The sequence below is a fragment of the Diabrotica virgifera genome, chromosome 4, assembly GCF_917563875.1.
Source record: "Diabrotica virgifera virgifera chromosome 4, PGI_DIABVI_V3a".
Lineage (NCBI taxonomy): Eukaryota > Metazoa > Arthropoda > Insecta > Coleoptera > Chrysomelidae > Diabrotica > Diabrotica virgifera.
In genome coordinates this window covers 253,608,522-253,636,110 of record NC_065446.1, presented here as the reverse complement: position 1 = coordinate 253,636,110, position 27,589 = coordinate 253,608,522, and the positions used below count along the sequence as shown (strand labels likewise).

Genomic DNA, 27,589 nt, shown 5'->3' with positions numbered 1-27,589 from the left:
ACTTCAAGAAAAAAAAACACAGTATGTTACACCCAGTATAAAATGACATTTACCTCTCTAGCAACAATATTATTACACCGATATTCTTAAGTAATAAGATATAACATACTAAAAGAATCACTCAAATCGTACAAAAGGTTTAGGAAATTCGAGACATCAAGCATGTCCCATTTTAAGGTGTTCGGCTAATTTTACCGGTGTGTGTATACTCGTATAACCTCCAAGTTGTTGTTGAGATGCGTGTTGAGTGTTTCGTTTCTCTTTTAACTTGTGTTCTTCTGTTAAGGTTCTAGATTCTTAACTGTGTTTGAAAAAAAAAATAGAGTATTGAAAAAACAAAAATTTAATTTTTTATTGTAACAATGACTTCAATTAATGAGATTGTTCCATGATGACTTGTAGAGTGCACTAATTAACAGTTACGCCCAGGATACCCAGGAACATTGGTCTTTTGTTTTGCTTCTAAATAGCAGTCTGTCTGACGACTTGTAGATGTAGAGGTCAGTAATTTACAGGCACGCCCACGATTTTCAGGAAGTTTGGTCCTTTTTTCTGCTTCTAGATGACAGCTTGTCTGACGACAAGCAGAGGTCATCAATTGGCAGTCACGCCCAGGATCAGGTTGATTGGGCTTTTTTTCTGCTTCTTGATGACTGTGTGTCTGATGACAAGCAGAATTCAGTAATTGCCAGCCAGCCACGGGACATCCAGGAACGCAGGGCTTTTTCTCTGCTTCTACATGAGGATACGTCTGAAATAAACGCAATTGATATTTTACTATAGTCCGTTCCACCTTGACTTTACAGTATTAGGAACATAGGCCATAGGCAATGCAGTCCTTATGATGGTTTTTAGCACGGTGATGCCGATTTTATCAAAAATAATTTGTAATCGATCATTAGAGCGATTAAACTAAAACTGTTTTCGAAAGGCAATCTACAATTTTAGGATTCATATGCGCAATAACTATAGTATATCAAATAAACTTAAACGCATATGAATCCTAAAATTGTAGATTGCCTTTCTGAAACAGTTTTAATTTAATCTCTCTAATGTTGGATTACAATTTATTTTTTATAAAATCGGCAATACCGCACTAAAAACTCCCATAAGGACTGCATTGCCTATGTTCCTTATACTGTAAAGTCAAGGTGGGACGGACTATAGGATCATACGTGAGCATTTACCGAACCAATAGGGTAAAAAGGTGTCTTTATTTGAAAAATGAACTTTTTTTGTTGTAAAAGTTAGGCCACACGTACTGGAGACTGTGTATAACGGGTTGCGTTTGGGCGCAATGCAGTTTTTTTTAATGGTATAGATATCAATCATTCAGCCAGTCGCAATCAGAGTGTAATGTGTAGTTTGTGTGTTGAGTAAATGTCTTGTTACTTAGTAAAGTCTACTTCATTGTCTTTACAAAGAAACGCTTGTTGTATTCGAACGTCTACATATTAACAATATGTGAATTGTCAATATTTTTGTTTGTTTTTATTAAACAAAACCATGATCTTTTATACCAGTTTTCTTACCTTTCTTATGATGGCTATTCTTTCGAACTCTTTTCTACCTCTCTCCATCTTTCTACGTTCCCAGTTGGATTTAAAACTGTCTATAACACTTTGTGGTCTTAAATCATCACATTCTATACCTTGATTTTGCCTATCTATGTATTTTTGGCGCTCGTCGGTCTCCCATGGTAAAGGTCCTCTTTCAGTGCACTTTTCAGAGTTTGGTCTAGCTAAAAATACATAAATATACATGAGCAAATTTAAATACCTGAAAACGTGGCTTTTTGAAGACTGGGCATCGGACAGGGAAGTAAAATGTCGCATTAAACAAGCTTTCGTAAAATTCAGGAAGGTACTGACCTGTTCCGAGTTCGACCTTCAACTGAGACTAAGGTTTACTAAGTGCTACGTATAGTCGGTGCTGCTATTCGCGGTGTGCAAGTACTTGGAAAGGGAAACGAGAAACGACCGTGCGCGAGTCGCGGAGAAATATTGCAACTATCTTAAATAATTCATATTGTCAATTGAAATTGTCAAATTGACGTATATTTCATACCTTCTGTCATTGACTCAGAAAAATTATATATTGCTCCACAATATTGATATGATATGCAATTTTTATATAAAGGTAAATTTAATTAATTGTATTTTGCTTGCAGTACTGCATTTTAATAACGGATTTTATTTACTACATACAATTGTTTACGTTTGCTAAACATAACCTGCATCTTATTTTTTTCTTCTTATTATTTTTTTGGACTATGGTCTTGACAATTATCCAGCAACCAGAACTAATATAATTGGCCAATATAATTAAAAGTGCGAATAAAAGTACAGAGCGTAGAAATAGAGGTCGCTTTGCCGAACTTGCACGGTCCCAATATGGCGTAGATGGCTGGACACTCAAAACGAGGGATATAAAAAGATTAGAAGCTTTCGAAGTGTGGCTTTATTGCCGTATTTCTAATCAACCAAGAACGCCAACTTTTCGAAACCATCAAGAAAAGGAAAACGGCTTATAGGGCAGTGAATGAGGGTATTTGGCTCCAAATTCCATCCTACTACATCGATGTACTTGATATTTTCACAGTAAGTAGGGAATAGCTCAGGAAACAAAGTCTACCCTACGCCGATGTGCGCTTTTATCTTGGAGGTGGTTCCAACCCCTTCTCGGGGGTGAAAAATGTTTTGGTTAAAATAGCCAGCGAAAAGGCTAGAGAACCTAATTTTAAGCAAAAACTGTCCTTCGGACGGATTTTTGAGAATACCTTAAAAACTATGCATCTAACAAAAAAACTATATAAAATATTTCTGTAGGTTATAAAAAAAAACAAAGAGATTCGTTCCTTCATAAATCTTCTAGTTAAAATACAAAGAGGGATATGGCAGGTAAGAAGAGTTTGTTTTTTTGCTGCATGCTTAAATCGGTGTATTCAACTTGAAATAATAGAGAAACTGTCTATTTTAGGTGTATAATAATACTAATAACTTTTGTAGTGCTTGAAAAGACCTTTAAAATGAGCAATACTAATTGTCGATTACATGCAAACTAAGCGAGATATTCTGCAAAAAAGTTAACGACTAATGTATTTTAAGAAGAAATGAGAAGTATATTTAACCCCTCATCCGTCAGAATTTAAATACATATTTTTCCTTCAACAATACTTTTTAATATAGTGTTAGTTTCATGTTCAAAAAGTTGGACTTTATTAAAATGAATGGTTTTTGAAAAAAATAAGTTCAAGTTATAGAGCGCATTTTTAAATTTTCTTAAAAATCTTTCTTTGCCTCCATGTAACTCGAAAAAGATAAGAGATACGAAAAAAAGATACCACACAAAAATGTAGGGCTTTTTCAAATAAAAATTTCCTTTTTAATCTTCATTACTGTATCTCTTATCATTTTCAAGTTACATGGAGAAAAAGGAAGATTTTTAAGAAAATTTTGAAAATGCGCTCTATAATTTGATCTTTTTTTTTTTTCAAAAACCATTAATTTTAAACCCGTCCAACTTTTTGAACATAGAAATAACACTATAATAAAAGGTATTATAGAGGGAAAACCATGCATTTACATCAGTTACATCATTTTAGTTATCAATTTTGTTTGCAGCATATCTCGCTTAGTTTTAATGAAATGGACCTTTATAATAGCTCATTTTAAAGGCCTTTCCAAGCACTACAAAAGGTATTAGTAGCATTATACACTTAAAATCGACCGTTTCTGTTATTCCAAATTGAATACACCAATTTGAGAATGTACCAAAAAAACAAACTATTTTCACCTACCATATCTCTTTTTTTATTATAACTAGAAGATTTATGAAGGCAAGTGTCTCTTTGATTTTTTATAACCTACAAAAATGTTTAATATAGTTTTTTCAGTTAGATGCATAGTTTTTAAGGTATTCGCAAAACACCGTTCGAAAAGGTATAATGTTTCAATGAAAATGGCCAATTTTCAACCACGAATATCTCAAAAAGTATTTAGTTTTCAAAAAAAAATTATAGAACAGTTTTAGCTTAGAATTAGGTTCTCTAGCGAATTCCGTGGTAATTTTAACCAAAAAATTGTCCACCCCTAAGAAGGGGTGGGAATGTGGGAACCACCCCCAAGATAAAAGCACACATCGTCAAAGGGTAGACTTTGAATTAGGAGATAAGTAGAGGCTAGGCCCAAAATTTCATTAAAATCCATGCAGTAGGATATAATTCGGAGGTAATATCCTATTCTTGCTCCCATTGACTGGCGTATCATCTGAGTAACATCATGGGAAATGAAAAATACCAGTTCCTCCAACTTATAATCGAGGGTAAAATTGAAGGCAACAGAGGAATGGGACGCGAGAAAATGTCCTGGCTCCGCAACATAAGGCATTGGACAGGGATTAACGACATACAATATCGTATACATATTGCAAGAAAAGGTAATGGAAGTTAAAGAAGAAGAAGAAGAAAAAGTATATCTAACTTACTTGGAGGTCTAACACATTGCGAAGATAATTCTTTAATGCTCTCGGCCGATCTTCTTCCATAAAAAACTCCAAGTCTCAAGGACAGGGTTAGAACTTTTTGCGGATTTATGCGCATGCTTACATGGAACGGTGAAAACTTTTTTCGCGATTAGTAGAATGTTGTTACGATGGAGGACTATTTTTTTAATTGAAGGCATCGTTACAAAATGTGGATGAAGGCATTACGGGATGTTGTTAAATTTGATGTTTGAAACTTTTGAGTAAATGTCAAAGTGTTAAATTTTTTAAGCTCACGGGTGATTTGATCTATGTTGTTTAAAAGAATGACATTGTATAATATAAAAATTGCCTATCAAAAATATTGTGTTGGCAGAACTGTTTTCTGATGCTTCTGTTTGGTAAGGTTAGGTTTGACAGTGACAATTAACAAATTATTCTTCTTTTAACGTGATAAATGTGGTATTGCTTAGTAGCAAAATGTTTTTAGTCAAATTATGAAACAAAAAATACAATTTCATCGACTAGAAATATTTTTAGTAGTCTTTTAAGGGGACCTTTGAAGGCGCACTTTTAGTTGTTTTTCACCACTGCAGAGAGTGTCTTCCAAAAGATACATTTTAATTTTCTAGATACTTTTCTGCATTCTTGTAACAATTTTTTTTAATTCCAACGGGATCTAATTCGTGAAACTTAAAACTAATAAATAAACCTTTAAAAAGTTAATTTTTTTATATTTTTATGGTCGTGATACGTGATTTTATAAAAAGTTTCAAAAATGCCTGTTTTGGGGGAGAATTTACTCCTTTACTAAAAAAATTGGGTGGTTTTTTAACGTTTTAGTGGTTTATTTAGTAGTAATAGTATACAGTGCGCTGGAATAAGTGTTCCCCCTTATTAATTTATTTATTTTTATCACATAAGCAAAACCCTCGGACAGGTCGATTTTTAAAATAATTAAAGTATATTATAACATCAATGTTTCGAACTTTACGCGATCCCCCTTCAGGTGACAGGCACAACTTTGATTTTTTTAAATGGGAAAGTACATCATGTGACAGCCCATTTAAAAGCGTTTGAAGTACTGATTACAAAAATGTATAATACCTACTTTAATCTTTTTTTAGAGCGTGGGCGCCAAATTTCGATCGAATTCTTTTTAAACGCATTCATTTTTTTCGAATCCTGAGAAATAATAAGTATTTTTAAAACATTTAAACGCAGAATGAAAGATTACATTATTACCGAGGGCTGAAAGTCCCTTACAATAAACAAAAAATTTCTTTTGAATTATATATTTGAAATTAAAAATCATACTGAATTTTCTCTTTTTTTTTCACCCCTGTGAAATTATGAAAATAATCATTATAGAAGTTCTCACGGACTTTAGATCCTCGATAATACTGTAATAGTTTTTTCTGCGTTTAAATTTTTTCAAAAATATTATTAGTTTTCTCAGGATTCGAAAAAAATTATTAAAACTTTAAAAGGGTAAACCCTGTAGTTGGCTGTATACCTTTGTTAAGACAACGTAGAATGAAGTAAACACTTCTGTTGTATGTAGGTATATAATTTATTAAAAAATTCTTAAAATTTATCCAGAAGGGAGTGGAAGTACAACAAAACGTTTTCGGTCAAACTGACCATCCTCAGTGTAAACCTGGAAATAAGTGAACCACTTAGATTGAAATGCAAAAGGGTGAAATTTTGACAATTAAAAAAAGAAAATGTGGTTACTTACGTCCAGTGTACAAGTAATTGAAACTAGCCACTTGTTTCAATTACTTGTACACTGGACGTAAGTAACCACATTTTCTTTTTTTAATTGTCAAAATTTCACCCTTTTGCATTTCAATCTAAGTGGTTCACTTATTTCCAGGTTTACACTGAGGATGGTCAGTTTGACCGAAAACGTTTTGTTGTACTTCCACTCCCTTGTGGATAAATTTTAAGAATTTTTTAATAAATTATATACCTACATACAACAGAAGTGTTTACTTCATTCTACGTTGAAAAAAATTATATTTAAAAAGAATTCGACCGAAAGTTTGCGCCTACGCTCTCAAAAAGGATTAGAGTATTATACATTTTTGTAATCAGTATTTTAAAAGGTTATGCCTGTCACCTGAAGAGGGATCGCGTAAAGTTCGAAACATTGATGCTAAAATATACTATGATTATGATTATTTTAAAAATCGACCTGACCGAGCGTTTTGCTTACGTGCTAAAAATAAATAAGTTAGTAAGGGGGTAACACTTATTCCAGTGCACTGTATATTAAAGTATCAAAAAACAGTTGATTTATTGATATTGTTGTAGTATATTTTGAGAAAAACGTCTCCCAATTTTGAAAAATGTGATTTCGAGAAAAACGCGTTTAAATACTGTAATTTTACCGAATAAAATGGTCACATTTTTTTAAAATCTAATCAGCATTGGGTGCCCTCTGCCCTTACTGTCCAGTAAAAGCTGTAAATGGTCGGTCAAAGCTTTTCTTGTCATGATTCTGCCCTCTTTTGATAACTCGCTGCTCCTTCTCTTGCTTTGAGCAATACAAGTTTCGTCGATATTTTTCTGTCCGTTGAAGGTTGCAATGCATCACAATATTTTAATTCTTTACCGAGGAACTGGGTAATACAGAATTGCTTTCTGCAGTAAACTGATTATCTTTGAATTTTATTTTAATATTATGGTTATTTCGATGCGTCCTTTTAATATTGTGCTTACTTCGACTGCCTTTGAATGACCACCAGATCCAGGCATTTTTCCAATTTCAATAATACGTGCTCGCTTTGTAAGTTTTAGAAAGCAACTGTCAAGTTGTAGATGCACAGGTGATGCGTCGCGCGCGGTGTTTATACAAACTAGTTTTAGCTCAACCGTTATATATAGGTACTATAACTTCGTTTCTATTTCGAATTTCTTGATATAATTTTAGGACAGTATTCGTATGATACAAAGGAATGTTTTTACTGTACCTTAATATTTTTTCAGGAAATCGTACGATTCTCAGGCTTCAGTCGAATCTAGTTCGCTAACTCCAGGCGATATTAATTGGGAATCGAAAAGTATGACTAATTTAAGGAACCTTGTTCAATCCAAAGATAGCAAACTGAATATGAAACCGGTTCCCAAAATGTCGCAACCCAGGTTCATCACAATGTGGAAATCAGTATACGATATTCTCCAAGCAGAGCCAGATGACTTGGTAAGTGTAAGTAGTGATATTATTGAGTTTAGTTTACATTCTTTTAAATTATTTAAGGATTCAGTACCTGAAATTGTCTTAAAATATATTTATATTTGATAGTATTCGAAAGAATTTTTTTCGTTCCAGAGTTTAAGACTTATTGCCTATTTAGTTAGTCAGTTTTCATCTATTCTGTTTAAGTGTTGTTTCCATTTTGTTCTGTATTCCTTTATTTTCTCATTAATCGAATATATGTTCTTGTCTGACGTATTCATTTTTCTGTATATCAAGTTTTATAGCGCATTCTACTCTACTGAGAAATCTCAGGATGTTAACTTTCATTCTGGAGTTATCTCTTTGCGTCATTAGACGATTTTTCCCACTTTTTCAATTTCTTCTTTGTATGCCATTATAACAATGTGACAATAAAGCGCGACATACAACCTATCGAAGATTCACGTCTCAAAAATACTTAATACTGTACACGAAATCCGGAAAGGTTAACTCGAACACACTATATAATTTCCAAAAATCCTATTGCCAGCTCCGCCAATTACATCAACAAGTGCCGAAAATGGATTTTAAAAAAATGAGTATTTTGATAGATTTTGTTTATTAAGCTTTGAATATCATCAAACAGTGGTACAGCTGGTTCCTAAAAAAGCTGATACGACTCTTAGTAATGGATCATTTTGAGCAGTGTATTTGATTCATCATCATCATCACTGGCTCGACAGCCCCTTCTGGGTCTTGGCCTGTTCCAGGATTCTTCTCCACTCTGATCTGTTTCGTGCTTTTTTTCTCCAGTTTTTTATTTTTAAGGTTTTTATATCATTTTCTATTTGTTCTAAATATCGCAGCTTCGGTCTTCCTCTTGTTCTTTTTCCTACTGGCATCTGTTTGAATATTTTGTTTGGTATTTCGCCTTCTTCCATTCTTTCTACATGTCCCATCCAACGCAGCCGTCCTATTTTAATGAATGTTATGATATCTGGATCCTGGTATATTTCGTATAGTTCAAAGTTGAGTGTATTTGATTGGTCTGACATTATAATATATTTATTATGACAGACAAATAATAAAATAAACACACAAACAACAACTGATTACATAATATGTTAATTCATAAATTGTAATAATTATTTTGAATTCCTGCATTTTATAAAGAGTACTTATATACAGTTGAGTCCGCGAATCTTTACCCGTGCGTCATCATTTAAAGCATACGAAATAAGTCGAGGATAAGTCGGAAATTTAAATTTACTAAACGCAACAGCAAGTGACAGTAAGTGACTTGCTGTTGCGTTTAGTAAATTTCAATTTCCGACTTATCATCGACTTATTTCGTATGCTTTAAATGATGACGCACGGGTAAAGATTCCCGGACTCAACTGTAAATGATAGTTTTTGTATAAAATATGGTTGTTGTCCAGATTTAGCCATACGGCTCACACTCCCTCTAAGGGAAAAATTTACTCATCCCAGATACCTACGGTATCAAAAGGATTGAGCTCTGGTGGGACTCTTTCCGTGTTATCGAGCCCTAGGTGACTTGGTATGCAGGTGTATCTCCAAAAAAAAAATAGGGTTGTTGTTATTATTTTTATTATTATTAAGGAATAAAACAAACGACTTAACACAACAATATAAACTGCTCGTCAAAAGTTAGGGATATAGAAAATTCTGCTGAATTTTCATAGTAGATTTTTTCGTGAACATTTGCTTTAGTATTTACACATTTATGCAAAGGTTTACTCAAACTTTTTTTTTGTACTTATACGGGGTGGAAGAAAGGAAATGTTTTTCTTATGTTAAATTTGAGACGCCCTGTAGGGAGGACGAGGTACAAATAATGTGAGTATACATCGAAATCGTATTGTAGTCTTATGTTTTGTGAATATTTTGTTTTTTTAATGTCCCTGATATCTTTAGAAACAAAAAAATAGACGGTTTTGTAATTTAACATGTGTTTTAACAGAAACAAAAGTTTGAGACACCTTGTAGGGAGAAAAAGGCACAAAGTTGAGTATACCTCAATATTATGTTGTAGTCTTATATTTTGTGAATATTTTATTTTTTTAATTTCTCTAATATCTTTAATAACAAAGAAACTAGACGGTATTACTCTTTAATATAAGTTTTAACTGACGACATGCATCACATCACACATGTGAAACATAGAAACACATATTAAAGAGTAATGCCGTCTAGTTTCTTTGTTATTAAAGATATCAGAGAAATTAAAAAAATAAAATATTCACAAAATACGAGACTACAACATAATATCGAGGTATACTCACCTTTGGGCCTTTTTCTACCTACAAGGTGTCTCAAACTTTTGTTTCGGTTAAAACACATGTTAAATTACATAACCGTCTATTTTTTTTTTGTTTCTAAAGATATCAGGGACATTCAAACAAAAACATGTTCACAAAACATAAGACTACAATACGATTCTGATATATAGTATTTTTACTACAAAAGCGATATTACGTAGGTCAAAATTTTTGACGGAAGAGAACTGTCAAAACATTAGAATGTGACTTTTTATTATTGCCATGTTTATAATAAACATGGCAATAATGAAAAGTCACAATCTAATGTTTTGACAGTTCCCTTACGTCAAAAATTTTGACCTACGTAATATCGCTTTTATAGTAAAAATACTATATACTCACATTTGTACCCGTTCTCCCTACATGGTGGCTCAAACTTAACATAAGAAAAACATTTCTTTTCTTCCACCCGGTATAAGTACAAAAAATAAGTTTTAGTAAACCTTTTCACAATTGTGTAAATACTAAAGAAAAACTAAAATAAAAATAGCGGAATCCGTTTGTTCGCTATGAACTATGAAAATCAGTATAATTTTCTATATCCCTAACTTTAGAAGAGCAGTTTATTAAAGCAAGAATTGTAACCAAATTAAAAGATAACTTGTCACTATCAGAGGCAGCAAACCATTTTAGTATAAGCAGAACCACAGTTTTTCTATTAATAAAAAAATATTAATTTTCTCATCTTTAAATATTACCCTCTCCCAAAAATCTTGACTTTGTGGCTGATGGTTTAAAGCAAATATAAGTCTTGATTGCTTCTGTTGTGGTAAAGAGATTATTTTTTGCTGCCGTTCGGTACCTAAGACGCAATGCTTTAATTCTGCGCCAAGTTGTTGTCTTTGGTTGCGTTCGGACGATCACAGCGGCTGACTGTCAGCAGAAATCGGCTGAGTGGTTGTATCCAGCGCTGATAGGGAAAGCTTAGTAAATCTATCTTAAAAACCTTGTAAACCTATAGTAAATCTTGCTTTCGCTTGAGTTTCTTGTTCTCTCCATCTTTTATTAATATTAAAAACTGTTATTCTGCTTACGTTAAAATAGTTCGCTACGGCAGATAGTGACCAATCATCTTCTAATTTCGTTACAATTCTTGTTTTTAGTTCTTTGCTAGCATGTGGAGCCATTTTTTGAGGTTGAACAGAATAAGTTACATGACAAATTTGAAGATTTCGCAGTGACAGTGACAGTATGTAAATAAAAAGTATTTATCCTTCAAAATACACTGCTCAATTTTCTACAAACTATGCTTTAAGAGTCGTATCAGTTTTTTTAGGAACCAGTTGTACATATTACCATATATTACTCTTTTCCACTTCGTAACTACTTTGAATAGGCTTTCTGTTACTACAAACGATATTTAGCGATATTTTTCTTTATTTTTAGGAAATTTATCAAGCAATTACAAACACTGTCACGTTGCTGTTTGAATTAGGAGACGTTGGTAAAAATTTTTTCGTTACCAGAGATGAATCTGAGGATAGTCTAGCTTCTGCCGCCATTGCTACGTTAGCATCGTCGGATATTGAAAAAATTGTAAGTAAACAACATTTTTGTTATGTCTTAGTCCATTGAAAGTTATATTTAGTGTTTCATTGGTTGGTGGGTGCTTTTTCGTATGACGCGACTACACGAGGTGGGGTAAATCTGGTGGTGGCGAAAGGGGTCGATATAATGAACTAATAATAACAACAATGACATCAAGTCAGTATAAAATATGAACTACAAATCAACGTTAAGAAAACTAACTTCATGATTACTTCTAAGCAACATACATTAGGAAGGATAGATATCGAGGGAAAACAAGTAGAAATAGTGAATAACTACAAATATCTGGTAATCTGGTAACTTACAAAAATGAAAAAATGTTTGTTAATCGAGACCTTCCTCTGGAGATGAGGATAAGTGCCTTAAGATGCTACGTGTTCTTGACTTTGTTGTATGGAATGGAAAGCTGGACACTAAAAGTAGTCAATATAAAGAAGTTGGAAGCGTTTGAGAGGTGCTGCTATAGAGGGACTTTGAAAATACCATGGATCCAATGAGTTACAAATGCAGAAGTGTTAAGAAGGTTACAAAAGGATTTCGAGGTGATAAAGAACATCAAAACAAGAAAGTTAGAATATTTAGGCCACATTACCACAGGTGCGAAATATGAGATATTAAGGCTCATAATGCAAAGTAAGATTAAGGATAAAAGATCCATAGGTAGAAGAAAAATATTCTGACTGCCAACCTAAGAGAGTGGTATAGTGGCAGCTCAGTAGATCTTTTCAGAGCAGCCGCCAATAAGGTACGGATAGCTGTGATGATAGCCAACCTCCGATAGGAGAAAGAACTACAAGAAGAAGAAGCTCTGAATAAAAAATATTCGTTCGTTTTTATCATCTTATATATTTATAAAAATCAATTGCTGTTCGTTAGTCTCGCTAAAACTCGAGAATGGCTGGACCGATTTGGCTGATTTTGATGTTGAATTATTTGTGGAAGGTTTATACGGTTTTATATAGTCATTTTAGTAGCCACCAAAAATTTTACATCTCTATGTATAAAATGCTCTTTTTACAGTGTTTGTTGCCATACTCCTCCGAAACGACTTGACCGATTTTTATGAAATTTGGCAGGTATATTCGACCGGTCTGGGAGTAGGTTGTTATCTATATTTCATACCCGTAGGTCATAAGGGGGTTACCCATGACGCCATAACTCTCACAATAATGACGTGAAAAATACGAAATTAAATAGGTAGACTCCTTGCTGAATTCCAAACAGAACCGTCCTAAAATTTTTCTCTAGCTCAATCGGTCTCCGAAATACAATATCTCAAGCCGTAGAAATATTCTGAGGACAGAAGAAGAACGAGCGACAAATTTCATAGAAGAGAAGTGGAACAGTTTAACTTTGGGACTCAAATTGGGCAAAATATGATTTTTTTAATTTTACGAAATTTTCAAAAAATATCTCTAAACGGAACTTTTCTGACGAACCGTAAGCAGGAGAAAAATTCTGAGCATACGAAAAGAACAAGCAGCAAATTATAAAATTTTATTTAATTTTAAATAATTTTGTTTAATTTAATTTAATTTTATTTAATTTAAGTATTTTATTTATTTTCGTTTATTTTATGTTATTTCATTTTTTAATTCCATTTATTTTTTTAATTTTATTTCCCTTTTTTAATTTATTTATTATTTTTATTTAATTTTTTTTAGCTTTATTTAATTGTATTTAAATTAATATTATTGTATTTATTTGTATTTAATTTTATTTATTTTTATCTACTTTCATTAATTTTATTTAATTTTATTCAGTTTTATTTATTTTTATTTAATTCTATTTAATTTTATTTCATTTTATTTAATGTTATTTAATTTTAATTTTATTTTATTTTATGTAATCAACACCTATAGAGTTGGAACCACCCTGAACCCAATCATAAATACAGGGTTGTTTTGAATGTAGATAAAATAAAGCTGTTATATTAACAAATTTAAGATTGTAACTGTTGCACTACAAACTTTATTTTTTTACTTCTAACTAAACTTTATTACTTCAAACATCATGTGTAATTAATTAAAAATAATAATAAAACCTCATTCACATCGAGCATTTTTTGTTTATTAATTACGAATTCCTTTTGGTTATTTTATACAAAAGTTTGTTTTTATCTATTGAGGCAGTACGAAGTCTGCCGGGTCAGTTAGTATTCTTATAAGTATTTAAGAACCCGGTCAAATTCGGAGCGCTATAAAATCCAGAAAAATTAATAAAATGAAACAATTTTTTAAGGAATATTATTAGCTGAAAACCCCTCTATAATATTGCTCTGATGTCATTTTATTGCTCTGATGTCATGTGTAAAATGACTAGAAAAAAGTTTTTATGCCAAAAAGATAATTTTTTTAAAAACTTTTAGGTATTTTTGTTTATAGGTACCTTTTTTATTTTTTATTTTACGATATAAAGTAATAAAAACAAACTTGTAGAAAATTTAATTTACTACAAATAATGTGCAATAAAATATTTTGTAGGGTTGCTAGTTTACGAGGTACGGCGTGAATACCCTTTGTACCTCTTTTCCCAAGATGGCGGCCTGGGGACTAGGGTGGCGACTTCACAAACTTGAACTAAAATTGCGTCCTCTGGAAAATTCACGCTAGGACATAAAAAATGTAACATTTCGATGGACTATATACGTACTGTGACACGTAGAAGTACACAAGGAGTAATATTTTAATTGCTGCATACTAAAATTCATTTTTTTACAGTCCCCAGACAAGAATGGCAACCCCTCGACCCCCAAAGCTGAAATCCACTGGCACATCACCGTCGAACAATTTTTAGCGTCGATCTTGAATTCTCAACCCTTAGTGGACTTTTTCTCAAGAAGAAACCCGATCAGCCAGAAGATCCGGCAACTGAAATCGAGAAAATACGTAAGGATGCATTCGTTGTACAACGTATCCGCTATTAAAGTCTGATATTCCTTGAACTAACTCTCACTATATGTCTGCTACATCGCTCAATATCTCTCAGCGAATAAAAAAAGTCTTGTAGAAACTATTTTAACGAACGAAACCAAAAAATGGAATGTAAGTTTGGTGAATTTGGTAAATGTTGCCTTTAAATCGATATTTAATCTCGAATTACAGATATTTCGCAAGACAAATAAGTCAAGTAGGGGATGCTGAGCTACAATGAAACACAAAAGTTGGTTTTACACATAGCTATTCCAACTTCTTCTTCAGGTGCCATCTTCGCTACGGATGTTGGCAATCATTATAGCTATTTTAATTTTTGAGGCAGTAGCTCTAAATAGTTATTTTGAGCTGCATCCAAACCCTTCTCTCAGGTTCTTCAGCCATGAAATTCGTCTTCTTCCAATGCTTCTTCTGACATCTATCTTTCCTTGCATTATGAGTCGCAGGATGCTATACTTCTCGCCCCGTATCACATGACCGAGATACTGTAGCTGTCTTTCTTTAATTGTAAGTTCAACTTCCTTCTTTTTACCTATTCTTCTCAGTACTTTATTGCTCGTAACTCTGTCTACCCAGGAAACACTCATTATTCTTTAACGTCCATGATTTCACTCCATAGTATAGTACACTGTATACGTAACATTTTGTTAGGCGTACTTTAAGAGATAATGTTACATCTTTGCTACATAGGACCTTTTTCATTTTCATAAAATTAGAACGTGCTTTTTCGATTCTGACTTTGCTTTCTGCAGTGTAGTCTTTATTTTTTGTTATAAGTGTTCCTAGGTAAGTGTACTTTTTTACTCTTTCGTTTCTATTCCAACTGAAACTTTGTTTTTCAACTTTTTATTTTTTTTCTCTGTTACTTTAGGATCTAATCTATGTAAGAAATGAGTCAACCATTATTTTTCGCATTTTGTGTGACCGTGAGCTGCCATTTTCCAAAAACTTAATTTTGTTTCATTGTGACCCGTGCCGGAGTACAATGAAACAGAGCCATAGGCATTTGAAAGAAAAGGTAGCTGGAGTAAGTTAAAATTGTTGAAATCGATTCTGAATGAAATTAAACCTTTTTGTCTGAGTACCTTGAGCCACAGAGGGATTTCCCAACAGCATCTTTGTGTCTGTGTCATTCTTCTTCTTCATGTGCCTTGTTCGTTGCGGACGTTGGCTATCGTCGTAGCAATTTTAATTTTGTTTGCGGCTTTTCTGAATAACTCGATCGATTAATCCAAACCCTTGGTGTAAGTTTTGAAGCTATGAGTGTCTTCTTCTTCCGGGTCCACGCTTGCTCTCTATTTTACCGTGTATTATCAGTTGGAGTATATATTTATCATGTCTCATAATATGACCGAGGTATTCAAATTTCTTTTTGTTTTCCCATTCCGCGCGATACCTCTACGTTGGTGGTGTGAGTCGTCCAGGATATTTTGAGGATACGTCGGTACACCCACATTTCGAATGCCTCAAGCTTCCTGATTAATGTTTCCGTTATTGTCCATGCCTCTGCGCCATACAGCACGACGGGAAATACATAGCATTTTAGCAGCCGTACTTTTAGTGGGAGACATATGTAGCAATGGATGAATATATTTCTCATGTTATTAAATATTGCTCTGGCCTTTTCAATTCTATTTCTGGTCCCATTTCGAGTTGACGACTGTTCCAAGGTATATATACGAATCAACGTGTTGAATTAATTGGTTTTTTATTTTCAATTGTCTGACAGGTTTTTGAGTTTTGCTGACCAGCATCCATTTTGTTTATTTATGTTGAGGTTAAGTCCTCTTTGTTCATTCGCTCTTTGTACCCTCTCCATAAAATACTGAAGTTCATCGATACTACTGGCAAGTACAACTCTGTATCGTCCGCATATCGGATATTAGTGATCAATTCTTCATTGATTTTTATACCTTCGTTTGTTTCATCCAGTGCTTTTTTAAAAATTTGTTCGGAGTACATATTAAAAAGGAGAGGGGAGAGAGCACATCCCTGTGGAACATCTTTTCTGATATCAATGCTCTTTGTAGACGAATTGCCAACTTTTACCCTGGCTGTCTGATTCCATTAGAGACTTGTCACAATTCGGATGTGTTTATCATCAATTCCTATGTTTTGTAGAATTTCAATTAGTTGGTCATGTCTCACATTGTCAAAGCCCTTCGAGTAATCTACAAAGCACATGTAGACATCCTTGTTCATATCTCTACACCTCTGTACGAATACTTACAGACAAAACACTGCCTCCCTTGTGCCCAATGCGTTCCTAAAACCAAATTGTGACTCGTTGATTTCCGCTTCACACTTGTTGTAGATTCTGTTGTATATGATTTTGGTGAAGACTTGGTGATATGATTAATTAGGCTTATCAGTCTATGTTGGTCGCACAATTTAGTGTTTGGTTTTTTAGGTATGACCACGAAGGTTGATTGTAACCAATTTTCCGGAATTCTGCCGCTGTCTGTGCTGTTAGCCGTGGCAATGTCATCTACAGATGTTGCTGCATTTTCGGCATCGTAGGAATTTGACTTCGTAGTCTTCCTCATCTTTCATCTTGCTGATTCGACTAACGAAGAATTTTGATTGGCTCCTAGTTTTGAATTGAACTAAAACAATCATCTAAAACAGGAAGACGGAACAATTGTGCAAAGGGATCAGGCTCAACAGCAAACAAATTCTCATCAATGTCCATACCATCGTCCGTGCCATATTAAACGTCTTCATCGTCATCCTCTGATGAACCAACGTCCAGATTTTTTGTTCTTGGGTCCAAACAACCTCCTTTTTGCTGCCTTCTTCATGGAAAGTGAAACCTGGTTCTTCTTTTCTGCAGTGGTTTTCATCTCTTGAGTGCTCGTAGCTACCATACTCTCGCCTTTCTTCATCGACTTTGGATCAGTTTTGCGTTCTCCTGCATTTGGATAACCACGAAAATCTTAAGGAGAGAGGAAAGCTTGACCTGGACCAGCTCCTTTATCAACCATGTGTCTTAGGTGGTTGATGATCCAGAGTGTATCCCACTTTCATCAGAAAAGACCCCCTGCTTTTCCGATGAGCTGTGTTCACGAAGGATGTTGTATTATAAATTGATGCTGTTTTCTCAAGGTTTTGGATCATCCAAGTGTCCAGAGCTTCATTATAGTAAGTCTTGAAAGGCCCAAAGATAGCAACATCCAGTGATTGCATTTTATCTGTCTTTCGTTTTCTCTTTTCTATCTGTCTCTAGCTCGTTGATTTCCCAATTTTAATAGTAATACAAGTCTTGTATATTATGTCCACGTCTATATTCATTTGAATGTTAATTTTTAAAATGTCTTTATTTATTGATTCTATTTGAAAATTGAGTATGTGTATGTAGAATTGTAAATATTTTATCTTATATTTTGAAGTCTCCTGTATAATTTTTCTTAATTATTATTACGAGCACGAAATAAGAGTCGGCCTTACGCATATGGACCTACGTTGGTCCAGATGGGTGGAACGGATTGGGATTACTACGGTAGCCCAGTCGGTGCGAACTACTTTTAACTTCGAATCTTTAAGACATAAGTAAGAATATCATTCGCCACTGTGTAAACCAATTTTCATTACTAATAGAGAGCGAAATTTATTGCAGTAGAATTTTAATAGTTTCGGATTTAAGCATGAAGAGGGGAAGAAAGGAGACGGTTTTGGTTAGTGTGGGAGTCAATACAGTTAGTCGATTTTAACATCAGAACCTCGACGGACGTGTTATTTGGGATAATCGAAAAAGACGCAACTTAAAGAGACGCTTTAAGACGGGTATTATGACAAGCCGGTTATAATATTGATTAGACGCAATTATTTCCAAATACATTTCTTTTTGTAAGAACAAGTACATTTTGGTCGCAATTACACAAACACAGACTGTTAAACATCACACGGACTTTTATTACGATTATCTTTAACGAATCCTACATATATATGATTTTTATTTAGTATTTAATTAACAATGTGCTCAGAAAAAGCTGTAAATTAATGTTTTACGTAGTATACATCTTATTTTTCATATTTTATTGCTTTATAGGTTTAGAGGATGATGTTTTGATCATTTTTCCATTTATTGTGATCTGATAGTACAATTTTTTACAAAAAGACATAAGGCATAAATTATAGTTTTAATAGTTTCAATTATTAAAAGCAAACTGCAATTCTATTTGTTGGTTTCTGTTTATTTTATTTAACCAAGTCAGTATTTTATCGAATTTGAAAGAAAATCAAGCAATATTCTATGGCTGGTAGATAGTTTGTTTTGATAGATAGCTTGTTTTAACTGTTACAGAGCTTTTCCGTTGTATTTCAGCAGCAAAAGTAATTTTTATGAGAAGTATTTTCTTTATACACCAAGAGAGAAACATAATTACTTTTTTTGCAATTTTTTTATATTTTAGAATCACAATTGCTTCTACTAAAGGTGTAGCATGAAACGCTTATATTATGAAATTATTTACTTCCCTTAGTTTTACTGCAAGTAGTCATCTTGTGATGAGTGATGAAGACGATGATGCTATCCAACCTCCGATTAGGTGACGGCACTTAAAGAAGAAGTCATCTTGTGACTAATTACACAAAAGAAGTGGTGAAACTCAAAGATTGACTAATCTCTAACGTCACACCTCGTCGTACTTGATCTATTATTATGCTTATTATTTTCTCAGTCTTCTCATAAAAATTACTTTAGTCCAGAGTAATAAGGATTTTCTCGGGACACTCAAAGATCCAGGTAGCTGACTACTTTTTTAGTTATTGTAGACCTATAGGAAGAAAACCTACCTGTTTCCTGCCTAGAATTCGCGTCCGTTTTTTAATTATTAACAATTTAGTGCAAAAATCGCGATTTTTTTCGATTTTTTGCACCCCATTCAAAAGCTAAATAGTTGACATAAAATTACAAAATTCAGTTTTTTAGAATATTGAAAACCCTTCAAAATGCCGATTTTTGAAAGTTAAAAAGTTAATTTGTTGCTACGCAAACTGCAAAATAAGTGAAAATCGTTCTTTGTTAATAACTTTTACTAAAACTACCTTGGAACTTTAGTGTTTCACCCAAAGTTGGGTATTGGCGTACTTAACAAACCTTCAAAATTTGAGACCGATCCATTAATTAGTTTAAGAGTTATTCTATTTGTTTATCTCAGATACCTTTATTTTGCAATAAGATAAAACAGAAAATAATGAAGATAGGGCAATTCTTAGTATGCCAAATGAAAGTAGAAGAGTGATAGTATCAAAATGTATTAAAAAAAGATAAAAAAAATAATATAGTCAAAAATCCTAATGCCAAATTTTTGAAATTTTGTAGTTTATAAACATTTAGAATAACTTTAAAAATGTTGTCCGTAGAAACAATATTTTTATATATTCGAAAAGATAGTATTTTAATACGAATTTTCAAATAAAAAAATTTAGCCTGGGTTCATTTGGGACAAAGTTGGCCATGTCTTTTTTTTAATTCACAGCTAATTTGCTTATAATAATTAAGGAATCTCATTATAATTTTCTGTATCTCCGGATCAACTCAATGGATTTTTATCTTTCTTTTTTTAATTTGTATGTAATTTCTACGTACATTACAAATATGCAATTTGTTTATAAATTTATTAATTAATAAACAGTCTAATTTGTTTAAAGAATTCTTGAAAAAATATTTTTTTTTACAAAAATCTATTTTTTAATCATACACTCTGGACCAAAATTAACCGGCCACCTTAAAAATAGGTCATTTTTGATGTCTTTTATCTCCTAAACCTGTTGTCCGATTTAGGTGATTTTTTTAATATGTTATAGCCTTATTCCTTGACAATATCGTTGTAATAATATCGTTGCCAAACCGGTAAATTTTCATTGTATACCGGGTGTACGAATCAAACTGTGTTTTTTTCTTAAAGTTTGCATCACCCTGTGGAATATTCTAGCATTTGTAGAATACTGATATTAAAACCTGACTATAGCCTTATGCTTCCTCAACATTTTGGTGTTTGATTGATTCGCTTATGTTGGATAATAAAAAAGTTAGGTGTTTTAACAACTAGACATGCTGTTTATCAATACAGAGTTTAAGAAATTTTAGCAAAGTTTAAGGGGTTATTCTGCATAAAAAAATAATGACAGTTTGCTTAATAAACTTAGGCCCACAAATGCTTTGTTTCCGAGATAGGGGGTGTTGAAATTTTTCTGAGAAACTGACGATTTATTTATTGCTTTAAAACCAGTTGAGATATGCAAATGCAATTTGGTGGGTTTTAATACGTAGTTATTGCAAATTTTTTGGCATACAATTAAGCATTTAATATTCACCATTGGCGTGCATACGGGTAATATGATGGCTCATATTACCCGTATGCGCGCCAATGGTGAATATTAAATTCTTAATTGTATGCCAAAAAATATGCAATAACTACGTCATAAAACCCACCACATTGCATTTGCATATCTTAACTGGTTTTAAAGCAATAAATAAATCGTCAGTTTGTCAGAAAAATTTCAACACCCCCTATCTCGCAAACGAAGCATTTGCGGACCTAAGTTTATAAAGCAAACTGTCATTATTTTTTCATGCAGAATTACTCCTTAAACTTTGCCAACATTTTTTAAAAACACCCTGTATTGATAAAAAACATGTCTAGTTGTTAAAGCACCTAACTTTTTTATTATCCAACATAAGCGAATCAATCAAACAACAAAATGTTGAGAAAGCATGAAGCTATAGTTAGGTTTTAATTTCAGTATTCTACAAATGCTATAATATTCCACAGGGTGATGCAAACTTTCAGAAAAAAACACAGTTTGATTCGTACACCCGGTATACAATGAAAATTTACCTGTTTAGCAACAATATTATTATAACTATATTGTTAAGGAATAAGGCTATAACATATAAAAAAAAATCACTTAAATAGGACAACAGGTTTAGGAGATATAAGACATCAAAAATGACCCATTTTTAAGGTGGCCCGTTAATTTTGGTCCAGAGTGTAGTATCATTAATGATTATAGAAAAAGTTAAAGTACACTTTAACAAATAAATGATTTTTATTAGATAATTATTTATTGAAGATAATTTATTTATTAAAGTATACCTTAACTTTTTCTATGATTAATAACGATAGTATGATTAAAATCATGGATTTTTGGAAAAACATAATTTTTTCAAAAATTGTTTAAACAAATTAGACTGTTTATTAATTAATAAATATCTAGACAAATTGCATATTTGCTATGTACAGAAAAATTACATAAAAATTAAAAAAGAACGATCAAAATATATTTAGTAGATCCCGAGATATAGAAAATGATAGTAGTTTTAAGTTGCCCTTTTTAGTTTTTGAACTCGTGCATTTGTCGGCTCCCAGCTCCCCCTTCACTTACCACGAATAGTCACCAATTGAACTACATTTTTAAAAATTCGTGAAACATACCAGCTTTTCTGATATGTAAAATGATTTTTTCTACAGACAATATTTTTAAAGTTATTCTAAATGTTTATAAAATACAAAATTTCACAAATTTGTCGTTAGGATTTTTGACTATATTAGATAATTTTTTATCTTTTTTTAGTACATTTTGATAGCATCAGTTTTCTACTTTCATTTGGCATACGCAGAATTGCCCTATCTTCATTATTTCCTGTCTTATCTTATTGCAAAATAAAGGTCTCTGGAATAAACAATTAGAATAACTCTTAAACTAATCAATGGGTCGATCTCAAATTTTGAGGGTTTGTTAAGTACCCCAATACCCAACTTCGGGTGAAACACTAAAGTTCTACGGTAGTTTTAGTAAAAGTTATTAACAAATAACGATTTTCACTTATTTTGCAGTTTGCGTAGTAACAAATTAACTTCTTAACTTTTTAAAAATCGGCATTTTGAAGGTTTTTTAATGTTCTATTCCGATGGGTGAGTTGCGGAATTTAATTGAAATAAATGTAATAAAACGACCAAGAAATAATGTGTACAAACGAATGGTAATTTTTATTGTTAAAACGAAAATGTGTTTCGTTTTTAGTCTCTCGGAAGGTCGAGCCGGTATACGTGTTTATCGTTCACATCTTGGCTAGTGACTGATATAGAAAACCCACAAACGGTTTGTTATCTTTCTTCCCGTTGACCAGATGACCGAACGATAAACCATTTATGGTCTGGCGTCTACTATTGCAGTTAACAATCTCGATGCATTAGGTGGGTTGTTGACACAATAATTGTCTGATAAAGTACTTAATTAATGAGGGTGCACTTTGTTGCCGCATAGACGAGAAACAGCTGTGACAGGGTAAAGCCCTGGTATTTGAATGTGCATTTCGAATGACAACGTTGTTTCGTTTTTGAGAAAGAATAATGAAAGAAATAAGATAATAAAATTAGCGGAAATAGTAATTATAGCGTAATGCTAAAGTTCTAAAAAATTAAATTTTGTAATTTTATGTCAACTATTTAGCCTTTGAATTGGGTGGAAAAAATCGAAAAAATCGCGATTTTTGCACTAAATTGTTAATAATTAAAACACAGACGCGAACTCTAGGCAGGAAACAGGTAGGTTTTCTTCCTATTGGTCTATAATAACTAAAAAAGTAGTCAGCTACCTCAGCTAGATCTTTGAGTGTCCCGAACATGGTCTATTTCTAGCTTATTACCCTGGAGTACTTGTTGGGCGTATGTACTTTATTTTGGTATTAAACATCTTCAGCAGCTATTTTGTATATATTATAACGATAAATAAATGCATTTTATAAAATGATTTTATCTCTAGTGCAATATTCTTTTTAGTTGTAATTTTTATTATAAAAAAACCTAAAATCGGTAATCAACTTGAGTAGTAAAGATGAAAGCAGTGTCCCTAATTTTACACATTCCGAGAAACATATTTGAATGGTGCTACAACCCTTAAAAGCCATATAGACCGGGCTGCATCGTCGCCCCCGCTAGCGAAATTATTCCGATTCGATTTTTTTTGCACAAACTTACTCAAAAAGAGGTCATTATAACATATCCACAGGGTGCCGGGCGGTGCCGTGGTCGAAAAATTGCTTAAACAATTTTTTTTAAACAAATTCACAAAAATATTTTTTTTTTATATAATTTGGGTCATTCTGAGCAAAAAAGGTATCTTGTTATTTTTCTCTAAAATTGATTTTTGTCGAGTTATATGCGATTAAAAATTTGAAAAATGCGAAAATAGCCATTTTTAAGGCCTAAACTCGATTAAAAATTATTATGAAATTCATAAAGTGACCAAATCAAGTTTTAAACCCCTTCAAGGCCCTGAAGAGATTTTTGTCATTATTTTATTACAAAGCTGTTATTTTTAATCATTAACAATTAGCGCTATAGTCCAGGATATATCGTCGCCCCCGTTAGTGAAATTATTCCGATTCGATTTTTTTGACAAATTTGCTCAAAAAGAGGTCCTTATAACATATCCACAGGGTGCCGGGCGGTGCCGTGGCCGAAAAATTGTTTAAACAAATTCACAAAAATAATTCTTTCACTTCGATCAATTTTTTTTTAGATAATTTGGGACATTGAGCAAAAAAAGGTATCAATTTTAGAGAAAAATCACAAGAGACCTTTTTTGCTCAGAATAACCCAAATTATCTAAAAAAAAACGTTCGCAATGAAAAACTTATTTTTGTGAATTTGTTTAAAAAAAATAGATTAAACAATTTTTCGAGCACGGCACCCTGTGGATGTGTTATAAGGACCTCTTTTTGAGTAAGTTTGTGCAAAAAAATCTAATCGAAATAGTTTCGGTAACGGGGGCGACGATACAGTTTTGGACTATAGCGCTAATTGTTAATAATTAAAAATAGCAGCTTTGAAATAATGACAAAAATCTCTTCAGTACCTTGAAGAAGGGGTTTGAAACTTGATTTGGTCACTTTTTGAATTTCATAATAATAATTTTTAATCGAGTTATTAAGACTTGAAAATGGCCATTTTCGCATTTTTCAAATTTTTAATCGCATATAACTCGACAACAATCAATTTTAGAGAATAATCACAAGAGACCTTTTTTGCCAGGAATGACCCGTTATCCAAAAAAATATTGTTCGAAATAAAAAAATTATTTTTGTGAATTTGTTTAAAAAAAATTGTTTTAACAATTTTTCGACCACGGCACCCTGTGGATATGTTATAAGGACCTCTTTTTGAGTAAGTTTGTGCAAAAAAATCGAATCGGAATAATTTCGCTAGCGGGGGCGACGATACAGCCCATGCTAATAGCATAGTCTCATCTACAACTTGTTTTCAACACTACTCTGCTTGTTATTACCTCCTTTTCTAAGAAGATTTTCTATATTATATTTCTGGATCGTCCCAGTAACCTTATTTGCTGATTGAAATGAATAAGTAGTTTGGGCACTCTGTCATTGTTAAAACATTCTAAATTCTAAGCCTATTCGCTTTCACGAATTGTATTATGGATGTGTATGGTGCAAGAGGTCTTTCACACATTCTTTACTGTGAAAATCCACTCTCTTTTCATTAAAACCACTAATAAGCAACTAAAAAGCACTTTTCTGAATATTACCCTTTACCATATCGTTAACAGATTTTCATGATTTTAGAGCTTGAGAGTCCATGTTTTTGATTTTATAATAGGTCCAATAACGGTACTACTTCTACTACAAAGTTTATTTTTGTCCCCGCATTAGATAGCCCAACTATTCCAATTTGTAGTATTGCAAATCTTTTAACATTTCTCTGTGTCTTCTTAATTGTTTTTATCAGTCTTTCTTTGTTTTTTTTATATTATCCATCTCTTTCTTTTCGTAATATCAGGTTTTGTTCCAAAGTCTTCGTACAAACAAAATCAACATCATCACTAAATGATAGGAGCTGAATGGTTCTGTTTAAACTGATATTTCTTGGGTTATGTGAAATTTTTCTTGGAACTGCTTCTACACAGTTTTATAAACGGGATCCGCAATATTTACTTTAGCCCCAGATCGAAGTGGATTTCATTAGAAAGTTTTATGTACAAGAAATGATAAAAAATTACATCCAGTGTGCTCTTTTTCCGTCATAGTCCTTTGTTCCTTCGTATATGTTACGTCGTACCTTTCTTTCGCGTCATTCCAATATCTGTGTATCTTTCTGACTTAATCGATTTGAATGATTAATTCTGTCTCATCGAGATTGTCTACTATGAAATAGTATCCTCTAGGTAGATGCTAGTTTGGTATAGTAACATGTACAGTTTTGTATTTTTTTATGGTTTGACTATCGGATCCTTATTTCCCTTGATCAGGATCCTATGCTGAATGCATCGGAGGTTTACATCGTAGTAGGGGCTGTGTAACGTGTCAAATCTTTAAAAACTGTATTACAGAATAGTACAAATTATATTAACATAATTTCTTGTAAAGTAGTTCCCTTCGCAGCATATTCACTTATTCCAAGGTAGTTTCCACTTCTAGAGAATGTATAAACTGTTGAAAGACTGTTTTGTGGAACGCTATTACCTTATCCAGCGTTTTTATTTAATATTTTTAATAGTGTTAATCCTTTGCCTTTTCAAAAAACTCGTTAAATTTGAAAATCAAGAAAAAATGGTAAGCGCTAGGTCTGGTGAGTAGGACAGCTGATTGATGTTGATTCTGAGAGGAATCACGAATGAGTAACTCAGAATCAACTAATGCGTTGTAGTGGTTCAGCACTTAGTCTTCATTTTGCCACATCTTAATCTTTTCCTTAACACAGCATCACACAAATTTCTTAGTGTTTGAAATTAACCAAAACGACTATTTGTTTCATCTCATGGAAGAAACTCGTAATAGACCACACACTTCACCATCATCTTGGTGCTACAGCCCTTAGAGGGCCTCGACCTTCTCAAGCTTTCTACGCCATTCTGTTCTGTCCCTTGCTTGCATTTTCCAGTTGCCGACTCCGATCTTCTCGGCATCCTGTGTTACCCTGTCCATCCACCTCAGCTTTGGTCTACCCCGTCTTCTCATTCCCACGGGTTGCGCTGTTAGAATATTTTTTATCATGTTACCACACACTTCCAGTTCACAAATACACTGGACACGTCTTCAGTTGCAACGTTGCCAAGCCATGTAAAAGCACATTTTATCAAAAATAATTTGTAATCGAACATTAGAGAAATTAAATTAAAACTGTTTTAGAAAGGCGATCTACAATCTTAGGATTCATATGTGTCATAACTTCATAACTATAGTGTATCAAATAAACTTAAACGCATACGTATCCTAAAATTGTAGATTGTCTTTCTAAAACGGTTTTAATTTAATCTCTCTAATGTTCGATAACAAATTCTTTTTGATAAAATCGGCATCACCGCGCTAAAAACTCTTATAAGGACTATTGCCTATGTTCCCTATACTGTAAAGTCAAGGTGGGACGGAATATAGTACTACATAGAAATTAATCTAGTACTTCTAATGATGTAGAATAGTTAATCAAGTGACATAGACTAGAATTAGAATCGGTGCTTGTATAGGTTTATTTTGTATAGTCTTTTTGATTACCGATTTTTTGGGCTGATATTTATCTAATTTTTATATATAATTAATGATAATCGTTGAAAATTACTTTAATCATGCTATATATATTTTTTATTAATTGTAATATACTATTAACATTTGATTTGTGTTTTTTATATTCGAAAGTAGTTCACAAATATTAAATGAAATTGAGGACTGTGGCTCATATAAAATTAGTATGCATGCGCCAAACCATAGCGTCTGACAGGCCTATATTTATATGATTAAAATATGAGATGGAAATAAAAAGGAGATTATTGTCCCCTTATTTTTTTGGTCGTAAAGAAAAAAACCGTTTCGTTTTAAAACATTTTATTTCAAAAATACCATATGTACTATCATTAACAGAAAAAAACAACTGTCAATCAACTTGTATATAATACAATCATATTTACAATATAATATAAAGACAATTTAAAATTACTCATAATATAATATAAAAAAAAACAATCATTTTTTAGACGTACCGACCTCGAAAAAATGATTTTACAATTCAAAGCCAAAACATACAAACATTTACTAACAAATCATCTGTTTACAAAATAAATGACATCAAAGTGTCATTCTATTC

The 27,589-nt window shown here is 32.6% G+C and overlaps 2 protein-coding genes across 3 annotated transcripts in view; one reads left to right on the top strand and one right to left on the bottom strand.

Moving 5' to 3' along the window:
- The window catches only part of LOC126883380 (TBC1 domain family member 9), a 92,212-nt gene extending 65,093 nt beyond the window's left edge, over positions 1-27,119 (top strand). Inside the window, exons 17-19 of one of the 2 annotated variants that reach the window (XM_050648904.1) lie at positions 7,477-7,696; positions 11,395-11,544; positions 14,277-27,119. In XM_050648904.1, the coding sequence (XP_050504861.1) occupies positions 7,477-7,696; positions 11,395-11,544; positions 14,277-14,489 (583 nt within the window). In that variant the 3' untranslated portion in view covers positions 14,490-27,119. The remainder of the gene's footprint in view (positions 1-7,476; positions 7,697-11,394; positions 11,545-14,276) is intronic. The other variant, XM_050648905.1, reaches the window with a different exon arrangement.
- LOC126883381 (uncharacterized) lies at positions 326-4,765 on the bottom strand. The gene is made up of 3 exons (XM_050648906.1): positions 4,486-4,765; positions 1,533-1,741; positions 326-751 (listed from the first exon to the last, which is right to left on the bottom strand). Exons 1-3 carry the CDS (start codon positions 4,598-4,600, stop codon positions 413-415), a joined length of 663 nt encoding a protein of 220 aa, XP_050504863.1. The 5' UTR covers positions 4,601-4,765; the 3' UTR covers positions 326-412.
- Positions 27,120-27,589: the final 470 nt, after the last annotated feature.